This window comes from Microcaecilia unicolor, chromosome 13 (genome assembly GCF_901765095.1).
Source record: "Microcaecilia unicolor chromosome 13, aMicUni1.1, whole genome shotgun sequence".
Classification (NCBI taxonomy): domain Eukaryota; kingdom Metazoa; phylum Chordata; class Amphibia; order Gymnophiona; family Siphonopidae; genus Microcaecilia; species Microcaecilia unicolor.
The window spans coordinates 38524138-38539884 of NC_044043.1; the positions used below are offsets into that span (position 1 = coordinate 38524138).

A 15747-nucleotide genomic window follows, 5' to 3' on the forward strand; every position below is an offset into this window, starting at 1 on the left:
GTTTGTCATGGGGATATTCTTATCAGTGGACCACTGTAGGATGACTTTTTTTTTTTTCCCTGTTCACTGAAGATATTGTTGACTGATCATCACTGCCATCATAATCGTGTGTACACTTTTTGAGGTAAAACATTTGTGTTTAGTTTCCATGTTGTGTTTGAATTTGTTTTGCATTTTATAGTCGGATTGTATAAATGTAAAGACCATTCTTATTATCTTTATACTCAGTTCTGTAAGCTTTGTGTCCTCGATTTATGCACTTTTCAGAATGTTTATATTCATGTTCTGTTTATATTGCAAAACAGACCGTGGTAGGCCAGGTGCCCTTAAATACAACTAAAGATCAGACAAAAGATGGCAAATCAGTAGTGTCCAGTACTAAGCATCATGCAAATAGGAACAACAAACATACTTTGAAATGTCTATATGTAAATGCTAGGAGTCTAAGAAATAAGATGAGAGAGTTGGAATATATTGCAGTTAATGAAAAAATGGATATAATAGGCATTACTGAGACCAGGTGGAAGGACACTGTCATACCGGGGTACAAAGTATATCGTAGTGATAGGGTGGACAAGACTGGTGGAGGGGTAGCATTGTATATTAACGAGAGCCTTGACTCAGATTACAAATTCAGCAGGACACAAATCACACCCTTGAATCATTGTGGGTTGAAATTCCATGTATAAAAGGGAAAAGGACGGTGATAGGAGTGTACTACCGTCCGCCTCGCCAAGATGAGCAGGTAGACGCAGAAATGATAAAAGAAATCAGAGAGACAAACAAAATGGACAATGTGATAATAATGGGTGACTTCAATTATCCAAATATAGACTGGGTAAATGTAACATCGGGACACGCTAGAGAGGTACAATTCCTTGATGAAATCAAGGACAGCTTTATGGAGCAGCTGGTGCAGGAGCCGACGAGAGAAGGAAAAATTCTAGACTTGGTCCTTAGTGGAGCGCATGATCTGGTGAGGGACGTTATGGTACTGGGGCCGCTTGATAACAGTGATCATAATATGATCAGTTTTGATATCAACCTTGAAGTAACTATACATAGGAAGTCAAATACGTTAGCGTTTAACTTAAAAAAAGGAGACTTTGATAAAATGAGAAGAACGGTGGAAAAAAAACTTGGGGGGACAACTGAAAGGGTAAAAACTGTACAACAGGCATGGACGCTGTTGAAAAATACCATCCAGGAGGCCCAGGCCAAACATATTCCACAAATTAGAAAAGAAAGACGGAACTCCAAAAGACAGCCGGCCTGGTTGAAAAGTGAGGTGAAGGAAGCTATTAGGGCTAAAAGAAATGCCTTCAGAAAATGGAAGAAGGGAACCGTCTGAAAATAACAAGAAGCAGCATAAGGAGTGTCAAAGCAAATGCAAGGCGCAGATAAAGAAGGCCAAGAGGGATTACGAAACAGATAGCATTAGAGTCAAAAAAGCATAGTAAAAAAAAATTTTCGGTATATTAAAGCAGGAAGCCAGCAAAAGAATCGGTTGGACCGCTGGATGACCGAGGGGTAAAAGGGGCGATCAAGGAAGACAAAGACGTAGCGGAGAGATTGAATGAATTCTTTGCTTCGGTCTTCACCGAGGAAGATTTGGGTGGGATACCGGTGTCGGAAATGATATTTCAAGCAGACGAGTCGGAGAAACTTACTGACTTCACGGTAAACCTGGCGGACGTAATGGGGCAGTTCGGCAAACTGAAGAGTAGCAAATCTCCTGGACCGGATGGTATTCATCCTAGAGTACTGATAGAACTGAAAAATGAGCTTGCGGAGCTACTGCTAGTGATATGCAATTTATCCTTAAAATCGAGCGTGGTACCGGAAGATTGGAGGGTGGCCAGTGTAACGCCCATTTTTAAAAAAGGTTCCAGGGGAGATCCCGGGAAATTATAGACCGATGAGTCTGACGTCGGTGCCGGGGAAAATGTAAAGACTATTATTAAAAACAAAATTACAGAGCACATCCGAGGACATGGATTACTGAGACTGAGTCAGAACGGCTTTTGTGTGGGGAAATCTTGCCTCACCGATTTACTTCAATTCTTCGAAGGAGTAAACAAACGTGGGCAAAGGGGAGCCGGTTGATATTGTGTATCTGGATTTTCAAAAGGCATTTGACAAGGTACCTCATGAAAGACTACAGAGGAAATTGGAGGGTCATGGGATAGGAGGAAAAGTCTATTGTGGATTAAAAATGGTTGACGGATAGGAACAGAGAGTGGGGTTAAATGGGCAGTATTCACAATAGAGAAGAGTAGTTAGCACTGGCGTAGCCAGACCTGAGATTTTGGGTGGGCCCAGAACTAATATGGGTGGGCACGCACTGTCTATATAAGTATGAGTAGTGTCTCTTGGGATCCTACAAAATAATGCCTTTAGAATTCACTTGATGATGGATTTTCTAAGTCTGCCCAACAGCTGCCCTGCATCAGTATAACCACATAATACTTAATGGATAAATTGATATTTTTAAGTATAATTATGTTATCCCACAATCTCCCATTGCAAAATGCTGTTACACAAACTTGTGCAAAAACACACTCATATCCTTACTAAACCATAACAGCACTAATTCCAAGGACAGGATGAACTACAACCTTATGCTTGAAAAGGCAGAACTGTAATTACACTAGGCTCTAAAACACCAATACACTACCTCGTGAAAAACAAACAAAACAAAAAGGGCTGCAAATACTACACGCTAGCAGAATACTGCACCTTGATCACACATGAAAAGCACAGGACTCAACAGACATGACACAAGGAACTAGAAATCAAAAAATATGAATGCAAAATACTGAACTGGGGCATGGCATGAGAGTGGGACAAGGGAGGAGCATGGACAGGGCAGGTGTCAGGTTTTTCTTTGGCAACTCTACCCAAGGAGAGGGTACACCAACTGCATTAACCTTATTAGAGAAAGAGCACCCTCTCATTCAGCCATGCATGCATCAAAGTGTCTCTTGGAAGAGTAACATTACAAAGCATTTGCAGTGCGGTACTTTTGCTGCTCTGTCTACTGTCCTTATATAACGTGAAGAGCCGAGGGGTACTGCTTGCTTTCAACATCACAGAGAGGAATTTTTCCAACCTTGTCTTCAGCTCTGGGGTCCAAGAATCCTGAAAGAGCTTTTTAAAAGAGGGATGCACTGTAGGGTTGGGAACAAATGGCAAAGCATAAAAGGGAAGAAATTCTGTGGTCTGGCTCAGAGCTGCTCCACTGGTCTCCAGGTTTTAAAGTGAGAGATTTGGTCAACAAAATCTGCTTTGTCCAGCTTTCCTACCGAGTGCTTCCAAGGGAAAACTGCAAAATGGATGTTGATAAAACTCCAACTTTTGGGCAACTGACTCATTATCTCGGACCCCCAGAGAATCGTGTTCTTCCCATAGCTCAAAGAACACTTTCCGGTCTCTGGCTTCGAAAGCCATGAGCAGATCCTTCTGGACCATCAATGTTTTGGAGTCTCTTAGGGAAGTTCCAGTTGTTTTGGGTAATGGTTTGCCTTTTAGTTTGCATTCCTTTGCAAAACATTTTAGTGTTTTTTTTTTTCAAATTCTGCAAAGCTCAAATACTCTGTCAGCAAACCGAGCAGCTCCGCCTCTCAGGCCAGGAGGTTGCCCATGATGCGGGGACCGAGGGGGAGGAGGGGCCCAGCACCAGCCCCGCCCACGACGTACAGCTTCTGTTACTCTTTCTGGTTGCTTAGCAACCGCTGCTAATGATCACAACAGGCTCCGCTTCGACACCTCCCGCTCTGGCTCGTTCTGACACGCGCACAGTGTTACCGGGCCGCAGCTCAGCCACCGCCTCAGCCACCGGCGAGACCCGGACATGAGAAGAGGAATGGAGCACCGGTGCACGGCAGGTGGACAGCAAAGAAAGATGGACACTGTGCCCCGCATGGGGAACTGAAGCAGTTGCAGCGGCGGGCGGGCGTAAAGGCAGCAAGCAGCCAGGCTCGACTCCGTCGTTCGCTTCCTGCCCTCTCTCTGCACCCTGCCTTCCTCTGATGTCATTTCCTTTCGGGCTGGTGGGATGCTGAGAGGGCAGGAAGCGAACGACGGAGTCGAGCCTGGTTTCTTGCTGCTTTTACGTCCGCCCGCTCGCCGCTGCGGGCAAGAAGATTGTCAGGTCGCAAAAGAGTGGGTGGCACCTGTAGCTACGCCCCTGGTAGTTAGTGGGTTCCTCAGGGGTCTGTGCTAGGACCGCTGCTTTTTAATATATTTATAAATGATTTAGAGATGGGAGTAACTAGCGAGGTAATTAAATTTGCTGATGACACAAAATTATTCAAAGTCGTTAACTCGCTACAGGATTGTGAAAAATTACAGAAGACCTTTCGAGACTGGGAGACTGGGCAGCTAAATGGCAGATGACATTTAATGTGAGCAAGTGCAAGGTGCAAGGTGTGATGCATGTGGGGAAAAAAGAACCCGAATTATAGCTACGTCATGCGAGGTTCCACGTTAGGAGTTACGGACCAAGAAAGGGATCTAGGTGTCGTCGTAGATTAATACGCTGAAACCTTTTGCTCAGTGTGCTGCTGCAGCTTGGAAAGCGAATAGAATGTTGGGTATTATTAGTAAAGGTATGGAAAACAGGTGTGAGGATGTTATAATGCCGTTATATTGCTCCATGGTGCGACCACACCTTGAGTATTGTGTTCAATTCTAGTCGCCACATCTCAAGAAAGATATAGTGGAATTGGAAAAGGTACAGCGAAGGGCGACTAAAATGATAGTGGGGATGGGACAACTTCCCTATGAAGAAAGACTAACCTGCTTATAATCGAACGAGGAAAAACGCCCAAGGTTCGACCCTAAATCGGGAGATGGACGTTTATCTCACAAAAACGAATAACGCGGTATAATCGAAAGCCGAACTTGGACGTTTTCAACTGCACTCCATCGCGGAAGCATACAAAGTTGACGGGGGCGTGTCAGAGGCATGGTGAAGGCGGGACTGGGGCATGGTTATCACCCGAACAGAGATGGGCGCCTTTCGCCGATAATGGAAAAAAAAAAGTATGCGTTGTAGCTAGAATTTAGGGCACTTTTCCTGGACCCTGTTTTTTCACGAATAAGGCCCCCAAAAGTGCCCTAAATGAGCAGATTACCCCCAGAGGGAATCGGGGATTACCTCCCCTGACTCCCCCAGTGGTCACTAACCCCCTCCCACCACAAAAAAATGTTTTCACAACTTTTTATTTTCACCATCAAATGTCATACCCACCTCCCTGGCAGCAGTATGCAGGTCCCTGGAGCAGTTGTTAGGGGGTGCAGTGGACTTCAGGCAGGTGGACCCAGGCCCATCCCCCCTACCTGTTACAATTGTGCTGCTTAATGCTTATTAGTCGTCCAACCCCCCCCCCCCAAACCCACTGTACCCACATGTAGGTGCCCCCCTTCACCCCTTAGGGCTATAGTAATGGTGTAGACTTGTGGGCAGTGGGTTTTGAGGGGGATTTGGGGGGGCTCAACACACAAGGGAAGGGTGCTAAGCACCTGGGAGCTCTTTACCTTTTTTTTTTTTTTTTTGTAAAATTTAATTTTGTTACATTTGTACCCCGCGCTTTCCCACTCATGGCAGGCTCAATGCGGCAAAAGTGCCCCCTAGGGTGCCCGGTTGGTGTCCTGGCATGTGAGGGGGACCAGTGCACTACGAATCCTAGCCCCTCCCACGAACAAATGCCTTGGATTTATTCGTTTTTGAGCTGGACGCTTTCATTTTCCATTATCGCTGAAAAACAAAAACGCCCAGCTCACAAATTGTCGAATAAAACATGGACGTCTATTTTTTGCGAAAATATGGTTCGGTTTGCCCCTTCACGGACCCGTTCTCGGAGATAAACGCCCATGGAGATAAACGTTTTCGTTCGATTATGCCCCTCCACGGAGGCTAGGGCTTTTCAGCTTGCAGAAGAGACGGCTGAGGGGAGACAAGATAGAGGTATATAAAATGAGTGGAGTGGAACAGGTGGATGTGAAGCGTCTGTTCACGCTTTCCAAAAATACTAGGACTAGGGGGCATGCAATGAAACTACAGTGTAGTAAATTTAAAACAAATCGGAGAAAATATTTCATCACCCAACGCGTAATTAAACTCTGGAATTCGTTGCCGGAGAACGTGGTGAAGGTGGTTAGCTTGGCAGAGTTTAAAAAAGGGTTAGACGGTTTCCTAAAGGACAAGCCCATAAACCACTACTAAATGGACTTGGGAAAAATCCACAATTCCAGGAATAACATGTATAGAATGTTTGTATGTTTGGGAAGCTTGCCAGGTGCCCTTGGCCTGCATTGGCCGCTGTCGTGGACAGGATGCTGGGCTCAATGGATCCTTTGGTCTTTTCCCAGTGTGGCAATACTTATGCACTTATAGGTACTTAATTATTTATTTAGATTTTGCTCACACCTTTTTCAGTAGTAGCTCAAGTTGAGTTACATTCAGGTACACTGGATATTTCTCTGTCCCAGGAGGGCTCACAATCTAAGTTTGTACCTGAGGCAATGGAGGGTTAAGTGACTTGCCCAAGATCACAAGGTGCAGCAGCGGGATTTGAACCGGACACCTCTGGATTGCAAGATTGGTGCTCTAACCACTAGGCCACTCCTAATTATCATTATCTTTGTGTTTCCCATTTTTGAGCTTCTCATTCAGCCATATGTAGGGTTTCACCTGTGTGTTTTATACTTGATTAGTACTATGTTACATTTTTCATTTTTTGTGCTTTTATGCTATGCATATATAAATCTTATGTTTAATTTGTTATATAAACTCCTGAGGCAGGCTTTTCAGTCCATGTCGAGTCCTATTGCTTTGAAGAAATTTGTTAAAGGACATAAGTGCCCCAGATTTTTTTTTGTCGCATCCACCGTTTCTTGCATCACATGTTATTGCCACCAGATGCCATCACTGGCTTGTATGGTTGAGAACTTAGTAAGGAACTAACTTTTATTGAATGTTGTAATAATCCATTAGTAAATGCAATGGGTTCTGTCTAAAACTACTTATTGTAATAAGTGTCCGTTAAAGGATACTTCTAAAACGGCATATGTGCCGATCTATTTAGCAAATTTCTGCTTGCGTGGGGGTTATTTTTCCAACTTGTCAACCAAGTACCAGTTTTTCATTTGTATAGTAGGTGTTGCATTTACTTCTAAGATACTTAAGTTAGGTGGTGTGGATTTGGGGGGGGTTTTCCTGGTGGGTGGCTTCTTTTGTTATGTAAATTGAGCTTCTGAAAAGTGAGAGGTGAACTGAGTATATAACATGTAAATATTAAGGCTTTGAACTCAGGCACCACCTAGAGATAAAGAATGAAACAGCTTACACAACAGCTATCTCAATCTTTTACTTAAACCTGCAAATAGAATAGGTAATATATTACATTTTTTTAAAATCTTAATAAAAGCCTTTTATTTCTTGTATGCCATGATTTAATTAGATGTGAGGGCTAAGATCTTATTCTATAAGATTCAGCACTCTCATCCCCCAAAAATATGTCCATCCTAACACACTGATCGATATATAGAGTAGCTGTAGTTTCATTCCACTTGACTACTGGAAGCTTCTGTTAGGCTTTTCTTGTAGACTGGAGACTAGAGAAGCTGTGATACTGAGGAAACATCATATGTAGACAGCACATGTTTATCAGGATGTCATAGACTTACAATAAAGATGCCTAACATTCTCAGCATTTGGGTGGAGTGTGTGTAATATAAATATATATATAAGAAACATTACAAGTGCATTTGGGCTTAGCTAAACCTACTTTTTTCATTTACAGAAAGAATGGAGAGAAGACAGGAATGGAGAATTCAAAAGAAAAGTTGCGCGCTGTGTAAGAAAAAGCCAAGAGACTGCTTTTGAGTGACATTTATTCAGCTGTTAGTAGCTACACTTTTTTTCAGGGTAAGCTCAGCTTTGACCAATTGAAGGAATACTTCAGGAGAATACTCACTCATGTGAAATGTTCTATATGTTCCACCTTCCTTAAATATTCTTCCCTGGTTCTAAAGTTGTTCCTTTTTTTGGAGGGGGGGGGGGGGGGGTTGTCATCCAACTTGAATATTCCCTTTCTATTAAATGCACTTTTTTCCTTTTCTAGCTAGACCAGTCCAAGCACATGGATTTGTCACCTTGCTAGCAGAGGACCAGAAATGTGCTGAAGTTGCTGTATAAAGGAGTGGTGTAGATGTGGCAGTTGCCAGTATTCTCTGTCTCCCCAGATGATCACATGCTGGACTGGCAGAATATCTCCAAGCACAGTAGTATCAGGGCTGTGTATACTTCATTGAGAATGGTACCCTGGTCACCCTTAGGAATCCTATCTTAGGACCATCTTGCTTGGTAGAGCAGGCTCCATGGCTCCCAGAGTACAGTCTTAAAGTGGTCTCCCCCTGGTACAGAAGGCCCCATTTTCTTAGTGTCAGCTTTTGCATTGTGGTTGAGTGGTTCCCCAGATAGTTATTGTAGATTGAGTTGGATCCTCCTTGTCCTTTTCCTTCCCTGTGGCTTATTGGGCTGGGGTTACATAAAGCTGTGTCTTTTTTTTAAATAAAGACTTGAGTGCAGTTTTGGGAGGTATTCTGGCAACTATGACTGGAGGCATGCCTTGGTCATGTCCCCCATGGTTTCTTGTTGTCAGTGTGGTGCTGGGACTGTAGAAGGCTGGTTCTTTACAATGGAGATCAGCTAGTCGGGGAGCTTCTGCTGAGGCAACTGACTAAGGGGTCCTTTTACAATGGCGTGCTGAAAAATGGCTTACAGTAGTGTAGGCGCGGGTTTTGGGCATGCACTGGTCCATTTTTCAGCGTGCCTTCAAAAAGGCCTTTTTTTTTTAAAAAAATTTTTGCAAAAAATGGATGTATGGCAAAATCAAAATTACCGCGTGTCCATTTTGGGTCTGAGACATTACCGCCAGCCATTGACCTAGCAGTAAAGTCTCGCACGGTAACCGGGTAGTAGTGACCTATGCACATCAAATGCCAGTTGGTGCATGGCCGAAAATAAAAATTATTTTTCAGACACGCGTATTGGACGTGCGCCAAAAATGAAATAACCGCAAGAGCCACGTGGAAGCCAGGTGGTAACTCTATTTTGGCGCGCATCGGGAGCGTCTAGATCAGTGATGGGCAACCTTTTGAGCTTGGTGTGTCAAAATTCGCCAAAAAACCGAGCATAACTCGGGTGGTGTCACTTCGAGAAAAAAACCATAATTTCGCGATATTTATAGTTTAAATAACAAAAATGTATAATTGTAATATATAACTGTATTTAATAAACCAAAACCTAATTATTTAACTTACCTGCTTAGTGACTTCTTTGTTCATCTGTCAGTCGGTTTCTTTTGTTGGTCTTGATATTATTTAACTTGTGTGGGGTGCCGTGAACTAAGATAAGTGAGGGGGAGGGGGATTCTTTAACTAATCTGCCTATTAGTGACTTTTTTGTTGCTGAATTTCATAGACTAAATCTTCAATTGAAGGTTGGTATTTTGTACACTTCAAGCCCAAGCAAGCGCTACTAACTTCATCTTTCAATCTGTTTTCTTTTGTTGGTTTTGATATTATTTAACGTTGAGAATAAGGTTTCACAAAAGTATGTAGAGGGAAAAATTGTGAGTAAGCCATTGCTATATTTTCAGGGTGCTAAAAGTGTCTGGTAATCGGATCCAGGCACTCCAAATTTCCTGGTAACTCAGATATTCTCTTAATAATTGCATCTTTATCTGCATATCGTGAAATAGAACTGGTGCACATCTTAGGAGAGTTTCTTTAATAAATTCTCCCTCACTGAGTGCTTTTCCATGCTGAGCTATGAGTGAGCAATGCTCAAACTTGCAGATGTTAAATTTTGTAGAACCTTTTACCAATTTAAGGATGGAATTAGATTGGCTCTTATAAAAGTGTAGCTGCCTGGAAATGTATTCCTTCCTTTCATCCTCACTTTTTTCAAGAGCTGGGAATGATTAGTTTCAAAATGTCTATTTATATTCCACGTTCTGCTTACTATCGTTTCAGTACATAGAACGCAAAATGATCTGCCATTTTTTTCTATAATGCCATACATCTCGGTCCATGTCTCTTGAAAGGGTCGGCTACTGCTACTACCACTTCCTTTACTTAACCTTGGTTTTTTATTTTTTGGGTTCTCCATCAGGGGGCAGTGACAGAAGATAGAATTATAGATAGCCTGTTAGCCCTGCAGGCAATTAGGGGTTTAACTAGCCTAACTGACCACCTTATGTAATTAGACGGCTGCCGCTATTTCTAATGGCGGGAAACGGTCACCCATAGCACATGCCCTCGCCTCTCCCAGCCTCCCCCTCACCTATCTCAGTAATGATGGTCAATTACAAATCCACGACACCCCAGAACAGTAGATTGGATGATGGTTGCGGGTAATGGTGATCACAGGGCCCTCAGAGATGCGTCCCCACGCATTCCGCTGCTCTCTGCTCCGCCGGCCGGAAAGTGAGATCAAAGATCCCCTAACGGCCGTGCAGGAGCCGGGGCAGAGGGAGCAGCAGGGAGGGAGCCAATAGGAGCGCACACGCACCCCCCTCCAGCGGGTAACATGCACCGGGGGGGGGGGGTGATTTCACCGGGGGAGGGAGGTCGCGCTCAAGGAACTCCGCTGCTTCTCCGCGTGTCACCGAAAATGGCTACGCGTGTCAGTACTGACACGCGTGTCATAGGTTCGCCATCACTGGTCTAGATGCTTATACAGCTTAGTAAAAGAGCCACTAAATGGCTTCTGTTCTGGAGGCACAGACACTGGCTTCAGACATGCAGTCTGCCCAGGCTATCTTAAGCCTAGGCCTTGGAGCCTCCATTTTGCTCCATGAGTGGGAGGGAATTGCACAGTGCTGCTTCAGAACATCACCCCCTCTTCCTAGACAGTTTTCCTCAGGCTTCTTGTTGGTCATGCAGCAGGCCTTTGGGGGGGGGGGTGGAGAAGAGAGGACATGAATTTCCTTGGTCCAGATTTGTTTACTTATCCTATTCATCTTCAGTTCTAGGCATGTAACAATACAATGTAGAGAAATATAACATGTGAATGCAAAACCTTTTCTACAAAATCACTGTAAAACAGGCTTGTCTGACCTTTTTCTATTGGGAGCCACATTTTATGTTTTGTAACATTCGGAGGGCCAAAACATGCACCATCATATTTTGCTGCATGTTTCATTAAATAGTGACAAAACATAACGGTGCATTATCCTCTCCCCAACTTTCACACAGTATCGCTCTCACTCATGTAACCCCCTCACCAGCCTTCTCCCAGTTTCTTTTCACTCACCTGACTTTAGCTGCAGAAGAAACAGTGGGATTCCTGCTTCTCCACCATGACTTGGATGTCTGCAAACTTGAGCCGTACGGTGTCAGAAGTTCGGGTTGGTCTTGCAGTTTCAAGTTGAGAAAACTGTGAGATCAACCTGAATTTCTGGCACTGCGTGGCTTATGCTTACAGAGGGCCAAGTCACCACAGGGAAGCTGGAATCCCGCTGTAAGGACCACAAGAATTGCCAAGCTTCCAAGGGCCAAAAGAAAAAGCACTTAGTGGGCCAGGTTCTGGCCCGTGGGCCATAGGTTGAACAAGCCTGCTATAAAACATGTAGCTCGATACCTCAGACAATGATGTCTAATCCCTACAGAACTGTTTTTGTCGCCATCTTCATTACTTTCTTAATTTGTAAAAGCCTCAGTAAAATATTTTTAAAACTACAGCTATTCTCCATCATCCTTAAATCCAGCAGCTGGCTATTCCATTGTGAAGGCCTACCACTGAAAACCTCTAGTTACAGCCATATGAAACTTGTACTGATTTTACTTTAAACTATGAGTCCTTTGGCTGTATTAATACATAGTGATGAAATTAATATAAGCACTTTAAATATAATACACCAAGCCACTGATAAGCCAGTACTGCTCTTACTTGTCTGGTGCTTATGTTTTTATTTTCCAGTCCTAGGAATATGGGAAGCAAGCACAGGCTACCTGAGGAGTCCTGTGTTTACCAGGCCTTCCCTTCTCCGAGGGCCCTGGTAAGATCCTGGAATTAAGGGAGGGGGGCAGTGGAGGATAGGCTGCTGCAGAGAAGTAAAAAATGAAACGTCAATCCCTGGTGCAGGAGATTTCATTAAGTTAGTCTCTTAGGCAGATTATTCCTCTTTCTATCAGCCAGGTCCTTTCCTCAGGGCCACAGAACAGGAAGCTCTGAAAGGAGACCTAGTTCCTGTGGAAGTTTGGCGGGATTTCAAAGTCTTCTTGCTGTATAATTTATTTATTTGTTGCATTTGTACCCCACATTTTCCCACCTATTTGCAGGCTCAATGTGGCTTACGTAGTACCGTAATGGCGTTCGCCAACTCGGTTGATAACCGATACAAGGTTATATTGTGGTCTGATGAGGTAGGTGTGTGTCAGGCACCATGACGGTCGAAGGGAATGTAAATTGCTTATTGTCTCTTACGATCATTGGTTATGCAGTGTTGCTGGGTATGGTGATTTATGTTGGATCGGTGGGGTAAGCCTTTTTGAAGAGGTTGGTTTTAGTGATTTCCTGAAGTTTAAATGTTTATGGATTGTTTTCACAGCTTTTGGGAGTCCATTCCATAGTTGTGTGCTTATGTAGGAGAAGCAGGATGCGTAAGTTGTTTTGTATTTAAGTCCTTTGCAATTTGGGTAATGTAGGTTTAGATATGATCGTGATAATCCGATTCTGTTTCTGGGTGGTAGATCTATGAGGTCTGCCATGTATGCTGGAACTATGCCATAGATAATTTTGTGGGTCAGGGTGCAGATTTTGAAGATCATTTCTTTGATTGGGAGCCAGTGCAGTTTTTCTCGGAGGGGCTTGGCACTTTCGAATCATGTTTTACCAAATATTAGCCTGGCTGCTATGTTTTGGGTGGTCTGAAGTTTTTTTTGTGAGTTCTTTGCATCCCATAGATTCCGTTGCAGTAATCTGCATGGCTTAGGACCATTGATTGTATTAGGTTTCGAAAAATTGCTCTCAGGAAGAAAGGCTTTAATCGTTTGAGTTTCCACATTGCGTAGAACATTTTCTTTCTTACGGAGTTTACTTGGCTCTCAAGGGTAAGGTTGTGTTCGATTGTGACTCCAAGTATTTTTAGGCTGTTTGAGATAGGGAGGGTATGGCATGGGGTGTTTATGGTTGTGGGTTTGTACTTGTTATATTGGGATGAAAGGATGAGGCAGTGTGTTTTTTTTTTTTTTAATTATTGTTCAGTTTCAGTTGGAATGAGTTTGCCTAAGAGTCCATGATGTTCAGGCTGTCATTGATCTCTTTGGTTATTTCTGTTAGGTCATGTCTCAAGGGAATGTAGATTGTTACGTCATCTGCATAGATGTACGGGTTAAGTCCTCGATTGGATAGGGACTTTGCCAGCGGGATCATCATTATGTTGAAGATTATTGGTAATAGTGGTGATCCTTGGGGTACTCCGCAGGCTGCTTTCCACGGTAACATAGTAACATAGTAAATGACGGCAGAAAAAGACCTGCATGGTCCATCCAGTCTGCCCAACAAGACAAACTCGTGCTACTTTTTGTGTATACCCTACTTTGATTTGTACCTGTCCTCTTCAGGGCACAGACCGTATAAGTCTGTCCAGCACTATCCCCGCCTCCCACCACCGGCTGGCTCTGCCACCCAATCTCGGCTAAGCTCCTTAGGATCCATTCCTTCTGAATAGGATTCTTTTATGTTTATCCCACGCGTGTTTGAATTCTGTTACCGTTTTCATTTCCACCACCTCCCGCGGGAGGACATTCCAAGCATCCACTACTCTCTTCCGTGAAAAATACTTCCTGACATTTTCTTGAGTCTGCCCCCTTCAATCTCATTTCATGTCCTCTCGTTCTACTGCCTTCGCACCTCCGGAAAAGGTTCGGTTTGCGGATTAATACTTTTCAAATATTTGAACGTCTGTATCATATCACCCCTGTTTCTCCTTTCTTCCAGAGTATACATGTCAGGTCATCAAGTCTCTCCTCATACGTCTTGTAACGCAAATCCCTTACCATTCTTGTAGCTTTTTCTTTGCACCACTTCAATTCTTTTACATCCTTCGCAAGGTACGGCCTCCAAAAACTGAACACAATACTCTAGGTGGGGCCTCACCAACGACTTATATAGGGGCATCAACACCTCCTTTCTTCTGCTGGTTCACACCTCTCTCTATACAGCCTAACAACCTTCTAGCTACGGCCACCGCCTTGTCACACTGTTTCGTCGCCTTCAGATCCTCAGATACTATCACCCCAAGATCCCTCTCCCTGTCCGTACCTATCAGATTCTCCCCGCCTAACACATACATGTCCCGAGGGTTTCTATTCCCTAAGTGCATCACTTTGCATTTCTTCGCATTGAATTTTAATTGCCAAACCTTAGACCATTCTTCTAGCTTCCTCAGATCCTTTTCATGTTTTCCACTCCCTCCCAGGTGTCCACTCTGTTGCAGATCTTAGTATCATCCGCAAATAGGCAAACTTTACCTTCTAACCCTTCGGCAATGTCACTCACAAATATATTGAACAGAATCGGTCCCAGCACCGATTCCTGAGGCGCACCACTATTCACCTTTCCCTCCTCCGAGCGAATTCCATTCACCACCACCCTCTGGCTTCTGTCCGTCAACCAGTTCCTAATCCAGTTCACCACTTCGGGTCCTATCTTCAGCCCTTCCAGTTTATTTAAGAGCCTCCTGTGGGGAACCATGTCAAAAGCTTTGCTGAAATCTAAGTAGATTACGTCCATAGCTCGTCCCTGATTTAATTCTCCTGTCACCCAATCAAAGAACTCAATGAGATTCGTTTGGCACGATTTCCCTTTGGTAAAACCATGTTGTCTTGGATCTTGCAACTTATTGGCTTCCAGGAAATTCACTATCCTTTCCTTCAGCGTCGCTTCCATTATTTTTCCAATAATCGAAGTGAGGCTTACCGGCCTGTAGTTTCCAGCTTCTTCCCTATCACCACTCTTGTGAAGAGGGACCACCTCCGCCGTTCTCCAATCCTTCGGAACCTCTCCCGTCTGCAAGGATATATGTTTGAATTTGATTTTACTTGGTATGTTCTGGTGGTTAGAAAACCCTTAATCCAATTAAGTATGTTTCCATCAATTCCAAAGTGGCCAAGGAGTCTTAGTAGTATGTTGTGGTTTACCATGTCGAATGCGCTCGACATGTCGATTTGGAGGAGAAGTATGCTTTTACCTGTAGCTATTTCCTGTTTGAATTTTGCCAGGAGAGTGATTAGGACAGTTTCAGTACTGTGGTGGGGGCGGAATCCTGATTGTGAGTCGTGTAGTATTGAGAGAACTTGTCCATGTATTCCGTGAGCTATTTGGTCACCAAACTTTCCGTCAGTTTGACTACTAGTGGGATAGACGCCACTGGGCGGTAATTGGTGAGGTCGTTTGTGTTTTTCTTAGTGTCTTTTGGTATTGGGGTGAGTAGGATGTTACCATATTCCTCGGGGAAGAGACCTTGTTGTAGCATTAAGTTAAGGAGGGATGTGAGGTCTGCTATGAAGTGACCAGGTGTGGATTTAGGTAGATGACTGGGACATATATCCAGTTTGCAGTGGGTGTTGGCGAACCTATGAGTCGCTTGTGTAACTGATTCAATGGTGAGGAGGGTAAATGTTGTCCAGATACAGTCAGCTGGGTATCCACCAAGGGTTAGATCCAGGTCG

At 43.8% G+C, this 15747-nt stretch overlaps 1 protein-coding gene across 2 annotated transcripts in view; it reads left to right on the forward strand.

Annotated features, from left to right (window-relative positions):
* UBE2G1 (ubiquitin conjugating enzyme E2 G1) overlaps nucleotides 1-15747 on the forward strand; it is a 126891-nt gene that overhangs the window by 94222 nt on the left and 16922 nt on the right. For both annotated transcript variants that reach the window (XM_030185871.1, XM_030185870.1), the window contains exon 5: nucleotides 7809-7933. In XM_030185871.1, coding sequence (XP_030041731.1) covers nucleotides 7809-7895 — 87 coding nt within the window. In that variant the 3' untranslated portion in view covers nucleotides 7896-7933. The remainder of the gene's footprint in view (nucleotides 1-7808; nucleotides 7934-15747) is intronic.